This window comes from Oncorhynchus gorbuscha, linkage group LG19 (assembly GCF_021184085.1).
Source record: "Oncorhynchus gorbuscha isolate QuinsamMale2020 ecotype Even-year linkage group LG19, OgorEven_v1.0, whole genome shotgun sequence".
In the NCBI taxonomy this organism is placed as follows: domain Eukaryota; kingdom Metazoa; phylum Chordata; class Actinopteri; order Salmoniformes; family Salmonidae; genus Oncorhynchus; species Oncorhynchus gorbuscha.
The window spans coordinates 69,009,256-69,021,532 of NC_060191.1; the positions used below are offsets into that span (position 1 = coordinate 69,009,256).

Here is a 12,277-nt window from a genome sequence, read left to right on the forward strand (position 1 = left end):
GGTGAGACGTCAAAGCGAGCATGCATTTTTTAAATATTTTTATTTTATTTATTTTTTTATTTCACCTTTATTTAACCAGGTAGGCTAGTTGAGAACAGGTTCTCATTTGCAACTGCGACCTGGCCAAGATAAAGCATAGCAGTGTGAACAGACAACACAGAGTTACACATGGAGTAAACAATTAACAAGTCAATAACACAGTAGAGAAAAAAAAGGGGAGTCTATATACAATGTGTGCAAAAGGCATGAGGAGGTAGGCGAATAATTACAATATAGCAGATTAACACTGGAGTGATACATGATCAGATGATCATGTACAGGTAGAGATATTGGTGTGCAAAAGAGCAGAAAAGTAAATAAATAAAAACTGTGGGGATGAGGTAGATGAAAATGGGTGGGCTATTTACCAATAGATTATGTACAGCTGCAGCGATCGGTTAGCTGCTCAGATAGCTGATGTTTGAAGTTGGTGAGGGAGATAAAAGTATCCAACTTCAGAGATTTTTGCAATTCGTTCCAGTCACAGGCAGCAGAGTACTGGAACGAAAGGCGGCCGAATGAGGTGTTGGCTTTAGGGATGATCAATGAGATACACCTGCTGGAGCGCGTGCTACGGATGGGTGTTGCCATCGTGACCAGTGAGCTGAGATAAGGTGGAGCTTTGCCTAGCATGGCCGTGTAGATGACCTGGAGCCAGTGGGTCTGGCGACGAATATGTAGCGAGGGCCAGCCGACTAGAGCATACAAGTCGCAGTGGTAGGTAATATAAGGTGCTTTAGTGACAAAACGGATGGCACTGTGATAAATTGCATCCAGTTTGCTGAGAAGAGTGTTGGAAGCAATTTTGTAGATGACATCGCCGAAGTCGAGGATCGGTAGGATAGTCAGTTTTACTAGGGTAAGCTTGGCAGTGTGAGTGAAGGAGGCTTTGTTGCGGAATAGAAAGCCGACTCTTGATTTGATTTTCGATTGGAGATGTTTGATATGGGTCTGGAAGGAGAGTTTGCAGTCTAGCCAGACACCTAGGTACTTATAGGTGTCCACATATTCAAGGTCGGAACCATCCAGTGTGGTGATGCTAGTCGGGCAAGCGGGTGCAGGCAGCGATCGGTTGAAAAGCATGCATTTGGTTTTACTAGCGTTTAAGAGCAGTTGGAGGCCACGGAAGGAGTGTTTTATGGCATTAAAGCTCGACTGGAGGTTAGATAGCACAGTGTCCAATGACGGGCCGAAAGTGTACAGAATGGTGTCGTCTGCGTAGAGGTGGATCAGGGAATCACCCGCAGCAAGAGCAACATTATTGATATACACAGAGAAAAGAGTCGGCCCGAGAATTGAGCCCTGTGGCACCCCCACAGAGACTGCCAGAGGACCGGACAACATGCCCTCCGATTTGACACACTGAACTCTGTCTGCAAAGTAATTGGTGAACCAGGCAAGGCAGTCATCCGAAAAACCGAGGCTACTGAGTCTGCCGATAAGAATACGGTGATTGACAGAGTAGAAAGCCTTGGCAAGGTCGATGAAGACGGCTGCACAGTACTGTCTTTTTATCGATGGTGGTTATGATGTTGTTTAGTACCTTGAGTGTGGCTGAGGTGCACCCGTGACCGGCTCGGAAACCAAATTGCATAGCGGAGAAGGTACGGTGGGATTCGAGATGGTGAGTGACCAGTTTGTTGACTTGGCTTTCGAAGACCTTAGATAGGCAGGGCAGAATGGATATAGGTCTGTAACAGTTTGGGTCCAGGGTGTCTCCCCCTTTGAAGAGGGGGATGACTGCGGCAGCTTTCCAATCCTTGGGGATCTCGGACGATATGAAAGAGAGGTTGAACAGGCTGGTAATAGGGGTTGCGACAATGGCGGCGGATAGTTTCAGAAATAGAGGGTCCAGATTGTCAAGCCCAGCTGATTTATACGGGTCCAGGTTTCGCAGCTCTTTCAGAACATCTGCTATCTGGATTTGGCTAAAGGAGAACCTGGAGAGGCTTGGGCGAGGAGCTGCGGGGGGGCCGGAGCTGTTGGCCGAGGTAGGAGTAGCCAGGCGGAAGGCATGGCCAGCCGTTGAGAAATGCTTGTTGAAGTTTTCGATAATCATGGATTTGTCGGTGGTGTCCGTGTTCCCTAGCCTCAGTGCAGTGGGCAGCTGGGAGGTGGTGCTCTTGTTCTCCATGGACTTCACAGTGTCCCATAACTTTTTGGAGTTGGAGCTACAGGATGCAAACTTCTGCCTGAAGAAGCTGGCCTTAGCTTTCCTGACTGACCGCGTGTATTGGTTCCTGACTTCCCTGAACAGTTGCATATCGCGGGGACTGTTTGATGCTAATGCAGTCCGCCACAGGATGTTTTTGTGCTGGTCGAGGGCAGTCAGGTCTGGAGTGAACCAAGGGCTGTATCTGTTCTTAGTTCTGCATTTTTTGAACGGAGCATGCTTATCTAATATGGTGAGGAATTTACTCTTAAAGAATGACCAGGCATCCTCAACTGACGGGATGAGGTCAATGTCCTTCCAGGATACCCGGGCCAGGTCGATTAGAAAGGCCTGCTCACAGAAGTGCTTTAGGGAGCGTTTGACAGTGATGAGGGGTGGTCGTTTGACTGCGGCACCGTAGCGGATACAGGCAATGAGGCAGTGGTCGCTGAGATCCTGGTTGAAGACAGCGGAGGTGTATTTGGAGGGCCAGTTGGTCAGGATGACGTCTATGAGGGTGCCCTTGCTTACAGAGTTAGGGTTGTACCTGGTGGGTTCCTTGATGATTTGTGTGAGATTGAGGGCATCTAGCTTAGATTGTAGGACTGCCGGGGTGTTAAGCATATCAAATAAGATCATATAAGATCATATCATTATTTTAAGTCAAACAAGGTTTAAGTCAGTGTAAAATGACTCTCATGGTTTACGTACATACATAATTGGTTTGTTGTTGTGTTTTCCCTGGCAGGAACCCAAGCATAGAGGAAGGGGATTGGCCACTTTTCACCGTGGACCAACAGGAATACATCACCCTAAACTCATCCCCTCCACACACACAAAAGAGGCTTGCAGCTCATCAATGCCAGTTCTGGAACAACTTCCTCCCCAAACTGCAGGAAGTCACTGGTGAGAACACAAACAGGCACAAACTTAAAGTGTGACGGCCGTGTCAGGCCGCACCTCAAAAATATGATTTATTCTATTGCACATCAAACTTGCACTTGAGTGATGCTGCATCAGGTCCCTCCAGGTGTCTCTGGTGCCCTAACTTGCCTGTGGAGGTGCACCATGGCTGGGTTGGCCCAGGCTCCAGCTCCCCCTCTTCTCCAAAAATGCTGGAGGCCTGAGTGCGAGTCGGTTCAGTCTCCATTTCAGAGAGCTCCAACTGTGGAGGGTGAATAACATTCTCTCTCCACTGCACTTCATGTATTAGACACACACATCGGGCTCACTATGCAAACATAATCCGTGGCCTCCCCGGTTTGAAACGCATGATGTGGGTGTGCATGTGTATGAGGTGCAACCCATGAGGGAATTTTCAGGTCAAGATCATTTTGTTATTAAACTACTTAGTCAAAGATAACTCATCGGAATTGTTTTATTTAGGAAGCATTTTAGATTCACTTGCCTTATTTTATTGTTTAGGCTTTTTGAAAGACTACAGTATTGTGTAGATATGAGGTTGTTTTCTACATGGAAGGCATTTGCAGTGAGGCAGAGTTTTCTAAATGTGTGTTTGTTTGGTGAGTTCAATGCAAAATACAATTTACTTTTAGTTGGTTAGGTTTTCTTTCATCCTGAGAGATAAAAGCTGATAGCTTAACAGTGTTTTGGAGTGTGTGTGTGTGTGTGTGGTTTGTCTCTGCACAGCATAAAGCTGACAAACACACAAACACACATAGAGATACAAAGATATGTATAGATCCCTTCTACAAGGTTGAGGTCTCCTGTCTGGTGTGTGTGTGTGTGTGTGTGTGTGTGTGTGTGTGTGTGTGTGTGTGTGTGTGTGTGTGTGTGTGTGTGTGTGTGTGTGTGTGTGTGTGTGTGTGTGTGTGTGTGTGTGTGTGTGTGTGTGTGTGTGTGGTTTGTCTCTGCACAGCATAAAGCTGACAAACACACAAACACACATAGAGATACAAAGATATGTATAGATCCCTTCTACAAGGTTGAGGACTCCTGTCTGGTGTGTGTGTGTGTGTGTGTGTGTGTGTGTGTGTGTGTGTGTGTGTGTGTGTGTGTGTGTGTGTGTGTGTGTGTGTGTGTGTGTGTGTGTGTGTGTGTGTGTGTGTGTGTGTGTGTGTGTGTGTGTGTGTGTGTGTGTGGTTTGTCTCTGCACAGCATAAAGCTGACAAACACACAAACACACATAGAGATACAAAGATATGTATAGATCCCTTCTACAAGGTTGAGGACTCCTGTCTGGTGTGTGTGTGTGTGTGTGTGTGTGTGTGTGTGTGTGTGTGTGTGTGTGTGTGTGTGTGTGTGTGTGTGTGTGTGTGTGTGTGTGTGTGTGTGTGTGTGTGTGTGTGTGTGTGTGTGTGTGTGTGGTTTGTCTCTGCACAGCACCAAGCTGACAAACACACAAACACACATTGAGATACAAAGATATGTATAGATCCCTTCTACAAGGTTGAGGACTCCTGTTTGGGGTGTGTGTGTGTATTTGATTGGAGCAGGACATTGGAGACCCCTGCCTTTGTGATTTGGGAACGCGTGATTGATTTTGACGCTGAGATGGAGTCTAATTCCTGTGCACAGATTCCACCATTTGTTTTGCTTCATTGCACAGAATGACACAAAAAAACGTTTTCTCTGTCATAATTGGTTGCACACACACACACACACACACACACACACACACACACACACACACACACACACACACACACACACACACACACACACACACACACACACACACACACACACACACACACACACACACACACACACACACACACACACACACACACACACACACCTCCTGATGTTCAGAGGTGGCTGATGCCAACACAATGTTGTTGCCATTGTCATTTGCAGTGTTATTTACGGTTGGCTTTGTCCTAAGTCTGTTAGTTGTGAAGGTTGGCTTTGTCCTAAGTCTATTAGTTGTGAAGGTTGGCTTTGTCCTAAGTCCTTTAGTTGTGAAGGTTGGCTTTGTCCTAAGTCTATTAGTTGTGAAGGTTGACTTTGTCCTAAGTCTATTAGTTGTGAAGGTTGGCTTTGTCCTAAGTCTATTAGTTGTGAAGGTTGGCTTTGTCCTACGTCTGTAAGTTGTGAAGGTTGGCTTTGTCCTAAGTCTATTAGTTGTGAAGTTTGGCTTTGTCCTAAGTCTAATAGTTGTGAAGGTTGGCTTTGTCCTAAGTCTATTAGTTGTGAAGGTTGGCTTTGTCCTAAGTCTAATAGTTGTGAAGGTTGGCTTTGTTATAAGTCCTTTAGTTGTGAAGGTTGGCTTTGTCCTAAGTCTATTAGTTGTGAAGGTTGGCTTTGTCCTAAGTCTATTAGTTGTGAAGGTTGGCTTTGTCCTAAGTCCTTTAGTTGTGAAGGTTGGCTTTGTCCTAAGTCTATTAGTTGTGAAGGTTGGCTTTGTCCTACGTCAATTAGTTGTGAAGGTTGGCTTTGTCCTAAGTCTATTAGTTGTGAAGGTTGGCTTTGTCCTACGTCTATTAGTTGTGAAGGTTGGCTTTGTCCTACGTCTATTAGTTGTGAATGTTGGCTTTGTCCTAAGTCTATTAGTTGTGAAGGTTGGCTTTGTCCTAAGTCCTTTAGTTGTGGAGGTTGGCTTTGTCCTAAGTCTATTAGTTGTGAAGGTTGGCTTTGTCCTAAGTCTATTAGTTGTGAAGGTTGGCTTTGTCTTAAGTCCTTTAGTTGTGAAGGTTGGCTTTGTCCTAAGTCTATTAGTTGTGAAGGTTGGCTTTGTCCTAAGTCCATTAGTTGTGAAGGTTGGCTTTGTCCTAAGTCTATTAGTTGTGAAGGTTGGCTTTGTCCTAAGTCCTTTAGTTGTGAAGGTTGGCTTTGTCCTAAGTCTATTAGTTGTGAAGGTTGGCTTTGTCCTAAGTCTAATAGTTGTGAAGGTTGGCTTTGTCCTAAGTCTATTAGTTGTGAAGGTTGGCTTTGTCCTAAGTCTATTAGTTGTGAAGGTTGGCTTTGTCCTAAGTCTATTAGTTGTGAAGGTTGGCTTTGTCCTAAGTCCTTTAGTTGTGGAGGTTGGCTTTGTCCTAAGTCTATTAGTTGTGAAGGTTGGCTTTGTCCTACGTCAATTAGTTGTGAAGGTTGGCTTTGTCCTAAGTCTATTAGTTGTGAAGGTTGGCTTTGTCCTAAGTCTAATAGTTGTGAAGGTTGGCTTTGTCCTAAGTCTATTAGTTGTGAAGGTTGGCTTTGTCCTAAGTCTATTAGTTGTGAAGGTTGGCTTTGTCCTAAGTCTATTAGTTGTGAAGGTTGGCTTTGTCCTAAGTCCTTTAGTTGTGGAGGTTGGCTTTGTCCTAAGTCTATTAGTTGTGAAGGTTGGCTTTGTCCTACGTCAATTAGTTGTGAAGGTTGGCTTTGTCCTAAGTCTATTAGTTGTGAAGGTTGGCTTTGTCCTACGTCTATTAGTTGTGAAGGTTGGCTTTGTCCTACGTCTATTAGTTGTGAATGTTGGCTTTGTCCTAAGTCTATTAGTTGTGAAGGTTGGCTTTGTCCTAAGTCCTTTAGTTGTGGAGGTTGGCTTTGTCCTAAGTCTATTAGTTGTGAAGGTTGGCTTTGTCCTAAGTCTATTAGTTGTGAAGGTTGGCTTTGTCCTAAGTCCTTTAGTTGTGAAGGTTGGCTTTGTCCTAAGTCTATTAGTTGTGAAGGTTGGCTTTGTCCTAAGTCCTTTAGTTGTGAAGGTTGGCTTTGTCCTAAGTCTATTAGTTGTGAAGGTTGGCTTTGTCCTAAGTCTAATAGTTGTGAAGGTTGGCTTTGTCCTAAGTCTATTAGTTGTGAAGGTTGGCTTTGTCCTAAGTCTATTAGTTGTGAAGGTCGGCTTTGTCCTAAGTCTATTAGTTGTGAAGGTTGGCTTTGTCCTAAGTCTATTAGTTGTGAAGGTTGGCTTTGTCCTAAGTCTATTAGTTGTGAAGGTTGGCTTTGTCCTAAGTCTATTAGTTGTGAAGGTTGGCTTTTTCCTAAGTCTAATAGTTGTGAAGATTGGCTTTGTCCTAAGTCTATTAGTTGTGAAGGTTGGCTTTGTCCTAAGTCTATTAGTTGTGAAGGTCGGCTTTGTCCTAAGTCTATTAGTTGTGAAGGTTGGCTTTGTCCTAAGTCTATTAGTTGTGAAGGTTGGCTTTGTCCTAAGTCTATTAGTTGTGAAGGTTGGCTTTGTCCTAAGTCTATTAGTTGGAGATGGGCATTGCATTCAAAAGATATAGCAAATCATGAACAAAGTGGAACAGAGTGAACAATGTGAATGACAAAGAACTTTGGAAATAACCGCATATTGGGAAAACCAAGAAGCAAATATTTTTGCAAAGGTCAAAGGCAAAAACACAATTTTGGCATTAATACGTGTTTTATTGGAATAATGTGTATGGAGTCGATTCCTAATCATTAACTTTCCTCATTAGCTGTCCCTTTACTAATAAAAAAAATTCTCCCAACTCTCGCTCTCGCTTGCTCTCTCGGTCTCCCTCTCACTCTTTCTCTCTCTAGGTTGCTAGGTGATGAGTGTTCTTTAGGTCTGGTAATGTGACATGGTGAGTGTTCTTTAACAAGATTCTAGTTGTTCTTTAATTAGAACAACTAGAATCACAGGGATCAGTCTGTTTCCATGGCAGTACAATCACAGGGTTCAGTCTATTTCCATGGCAGTTGTAACAGTTTTGACTTGAGGTTATTGTTTCTAGGGGTGGCAGGTAGGTGGTGCCTACCAGAGATAATATTGATTTCTCCTTTTGGTTTGTGAGGGAATGAGTCCTGTCTGGTCTGTCAAGTCTACACCAATACAAAGGACTCAAGTAAAAGTCAGGATGTACTTACACTTTTCATAAACCCTTGAAACATTGGAAAAAACTTCAAAACAAATGTGTTATTTTGCGTGGGTTGTATTAGCATGTGGGTTGTATTAGCACGTGGGTTGTATTAGCACGTGGGTTGTATTAGCACCATAAATGATCACAAACACATAATAACAAACAATGAGCTCTGGTTCCTCCAGAAAAGTCCTGTACCTCGGGCCGAAAAGAGTCCAGCCCAGTAAAGGAGTTCGGGGAACTCAAGTGACCTAAGTCACGCAATGTTTGTCCATTCATAAAAGTGTCATGTAAACCCAGTCTCAATCATACAATCAAAATATCAAAGTCTTTTATCACACAACCATAAATATGATCAAATATCAATACGTCTTCAACTAAAAATGACCACATAAATCATCACGGTACACATCACACTAAAACAAATGAAATACCGTATGCAAAAAAATAGTTGTCAGTCAGACAATGGAATCCGCCAACAGAGGAGAAAGGCCATGGAGAACCAGCGGAGAACAACTGAGATGTGTAGTCCAAAGGAAGCAATGAGTGGATCCGATCCTGGTTAAACTTGAGACAAGGCTACAAAGCACCCTTTTAAATACAACAAAACAAACGGAGTAAAGACACTTCGGACCTGAGGGTTGAACACATCCTTATTCATGTCTCCATCACAACCCCACTTTTGCGCAGCTGATGCAGGCTATTTAATTGGGAATTAAAGGGGAAGCGCCCTATTGGAAGGAGGACCGCTGAGACGGTTCAGACAAATTCAGGGCCGTCACACAGTACAGTCACAAGGATCAGTCTGTTTCCATGGCAGTAGAATCACAGGGATCAGTCTGTTTCCATGGCAGTAGAATCACAGGGATCAGTCTGTTTCCATGGCAGTAGAATCACAGGGATCAGTCTGTTTCCATGGCAGTAGAATCACAGGGATCAGTCTGTTTCACTGGCAGTAGAATCAAAAAGGATCAGTCTGTTTCCATGTGTTAGGTTTTGAACGAAGAGAGTAAAACTCACGGACAACGATAAAAAAGCCCAAACCAAGTTTATTTACCCTCTGGGTCATACAGCTGCAAAGACAAAGACATATTTACACAAGCATATATGTGTATACCCTCCTACCAAGCGGAGTCAACCAGACTGTTGCCCTATGCCCCCATCCATACAAGCCATGAGACATTAACTTTCTGTACTTTCCATCACCTAGTTCTTATCCATCCTCCATTGACCCCAACATCTACAGTTGAAGCCGGAAGTTTACATACACTTAGGTTGGAGTCATTAAAACTCGCTTTTCAACCACTCCACACATTTCTTGTTAGCAAACTATAGTTTTGGCCAGTCAGTTAGGACATCTACTTTGTGCATGATGCAATTAATTTTTCTAACAATTGTTTACGGACAAATGATTTCACTTAAAATGCACTGTATCACTGTATCAAGGAAGCATGTGGAAGGCTCCCTGAAACGTTTGACCCATATTAAACAATTAAAAGGCAATGCAACCAAATACTAATTGAGTGTATGTAAACTTCTGTCCCACTGGGAATGTGATGAAAGAAATGAAGGCTTAAATAAATAATTCGCTCTGCTATTATTCTGACGTTTCACATTCTTAAAATAAAGCGGTGATCCTAACTGACCTAAGACAAGGAATTTTTATTTGGATTAAATGTCAGGAATTAAAAAAAAACTGGGTTTAATAAATTGATTTGGCTAAGGTGTATGTAAACTTCCAACTTCAAGTGTAGATTCCTTATATACGTGTAAAGCAATCCATAAGTTCTAGTATGGTAACATGAATAAGTATATTTCAAACTAGAACCATAACAGTCCCTCATTTTTTAATAGTAATTCCTGTTCAACATTATATACACTTTGAAATGACTTACACATGAACAGGACAATCATGATTCATATTCTGTGTTTGATGTTTTAAACCGCTGAGACGTAAAAGGCCTCTGTCCTATAATCACACTATGCACACTCTTATTCACCTTCCTTTTACTGATAACTGATAATGAATTGTGTCAGGAATTGTGAAAAACAGAGTTTTACTTGTGTATTTGGCTAAGGTGTATGTAAACTTCCGACTTCAACTGTACAATGTATCTCTGTGGCTAAGTAGGTGGTGTTATCACCTGAGTCCAGGGCCTTTGGTACTCCTCCACACATTTCCTGGCCTTCTTATCAGTAGGGAGTATACGTCCTTGCACCTTGCCTCAGTCTATTGTTAATATTCCGGACTCATACACAAAGAGCTATTTGAGAATAAGTGACCCATTCATAGTCAAGTGAATATCATGATGCAAAACAGAGAGAGAGAGACAAATATTATGATATGAAACAGTGAAGCTATAAAACACTGTTATAGGGCAATAGTTCACAATCTGTAGTAATAGCTCTATTATAGAGACAGGTCCCCCATGTACTTTGCCTCCGGCCGTCAATACATTTTCACATAGCTCACTCCATCTAACCCATAACACGTTAATCACTACTGCTAGGCCACTTATATAGTTATAAACATAATAAAACATGTTCAAATTAGTTTGTCCTTTTCTAACAGATCCTCATCTGGAGCTAATTCTACAACATAGAAAATAGTAAAAATAAAGAAAAACCATTGAATGAGTAGTTGTGTCCAAACTTTTGACTGGTACTATATATGTTGGGGTGATTTTAAGGAATACAACACATGTTCAGTATGGGACCAGTCTGTTCTCATGGCAGTAAAATCACATGGGATCAGTCTGTTCTCATGGCAGTAGAATCACATGGGATCAGTCTGTTCTCATGGCAGTAGAATCACATGGGACCAGTCTGTTCTCATGGCAGTAGAATCACATGGGATCAGTCTGTTCTCATGGCAGTAGAATCACATGGGACCAGTCTGTTCTCATGGCAGTAGAATCACATGGGATCAGTCTGTTCTCATGGCAGTAGAATCACATGGGATCAGTCTGTTCTCATGGCAGTAGAATCACATGGGACCAGTCTGTTCTCATGGCAGTAGAATCACATGGGACCAGTCTGTTCTCATGGCAGTAGAATCACATGGGATCAGTCTGTTCTCATGGCAGTAGAATCACATGGGACCAGTCTGTTCTCTCATGGGACCAGTCTGTTCTCAGAATCACATGGGACCAGTCTGTTCTCATGGCAGTAGAATCACATGGGATCAGTCTGTTCTCATGGCAGTAGAATCACATGGGACCAGTCTGTTCTCATGGCAGTAGAATCACATGGGACCAGTCTGTTCTCATGGCAGTAGAATCACATGGGATCAGTTTGTTCTCATGGCAGTAGAATCACATGGTATCAGCTATAGCTAAAGTATAGAGGGATCATAGGAGTAGATATCTGAAGGGAAGTTTGATTTTGAGGATGAGCTGAATGTCAAGTCTCATTTCTCACTCGGATTCTGAGATTTTCAGTTATGCTGATTTGGAAAGTGTTTGAATGTTGGAAACATTTAACTTTACAGCCGCTTCTCAGGCAATCTAAATCATGCTCACCTCTCTGTCTCTCTCTCCTTTGCCCTTCCCTCCTTCTCGCTCTGTCTCTCTCTCCTACGCCCTTCCCTCCCTCTGTCTCTCTCTCCTTCGCCCTTCCCTCCTTCTCGCTCTGTCTCTCTCTCCTACGCCCTTCCCTCCTCCCTCTGTCTCTCTCTCCTTCGCCCTTCCCTCCTTCTCCCTCTGTCTCTCTGTCAGTGAGCGTAGGTGAGTTAGAACAGCAGTGGAGGAATCACTTCCATCGTTGGATGTCGTACATGTTGGAGTGGAAGAATGACTACTCTGACCACAGCCTGAGCAGCCCAGAGGGTCAGAAGCAGCAGGACTGTGACCAGAGGCCCTTGGAGCCCCAGACCTTTAACTGACCCCCTCAACCCATCAAGACTAACTTAAAAATGATCCTTTGCTTTTTAAAGAGACAATACATTTTGTTGCGCATCATTTGTTTCTGAACGTAATGCCAGGCCTTTTCACTGATCACTGCTATATCTGTTTGTATTTGTTCTTGTCCTTTCAATTGAACATGTGTCTTGCTTTGTGTATCTGACAATGTTATGTTTCTGTGTGCTTGGTGGGATAAAGTAATGGGTGACATGTTTCTGTGTGTTTGGTGGGGTAAAGTAATGGGTGACATGTTTCTGTGTGTTTGGTGGGGAAGAGCGTCTGCTAAATGACTTAAATGTAAATGTAAAGTAATGGGTGACATGTTTCTGTGTGTTTGGTGGGGTAAAGTAATGGGTGACATGTTTCTGTGTGTTTGGTGGGGTAAAGTAACATGTGATGTGTTTCTGTGTGTTTGGTGG

The 12,277-nt window shown here is 43.2% G+C and overlaps 1 protein-coding gene across 4 annotated transcripts in view; it reads left to right on the forward strand.

The window, feature by feature from the left end:
- Positions 1-12,190, forward strand: part of LOC124006271 (cholinesterase-like) — a 29,164-nt gene extending 16,974 nt beyond the window's left edge. For 3 of the 4 annotated variants that reach the window (XM_046316189.1, XM_046316191.1, XM_046316190.1), the window contains 2 exons: positions 2,940-3,097; positions 11,673-12,190. In XM_046316189.1, the coding sequence (XP_046172145.1) occupies positions 2,940-3,097; positions 11,673-11,839 (325 nt within the window). In that variant the 3' untranslated portion in view covers positions 11,840-12,190. Of the gene's footprint in view, positions 1-2,939; positions 3,098-7,636; positions 7,681-11,672 lie in introns of all 4 variants that reach the window. The other variant, XM_046316192.1, reaches the window with a different exon arrangement.
- The last annotated feature ends 87 nt before the right edge of the window (positions 12,191-12,277 follow it).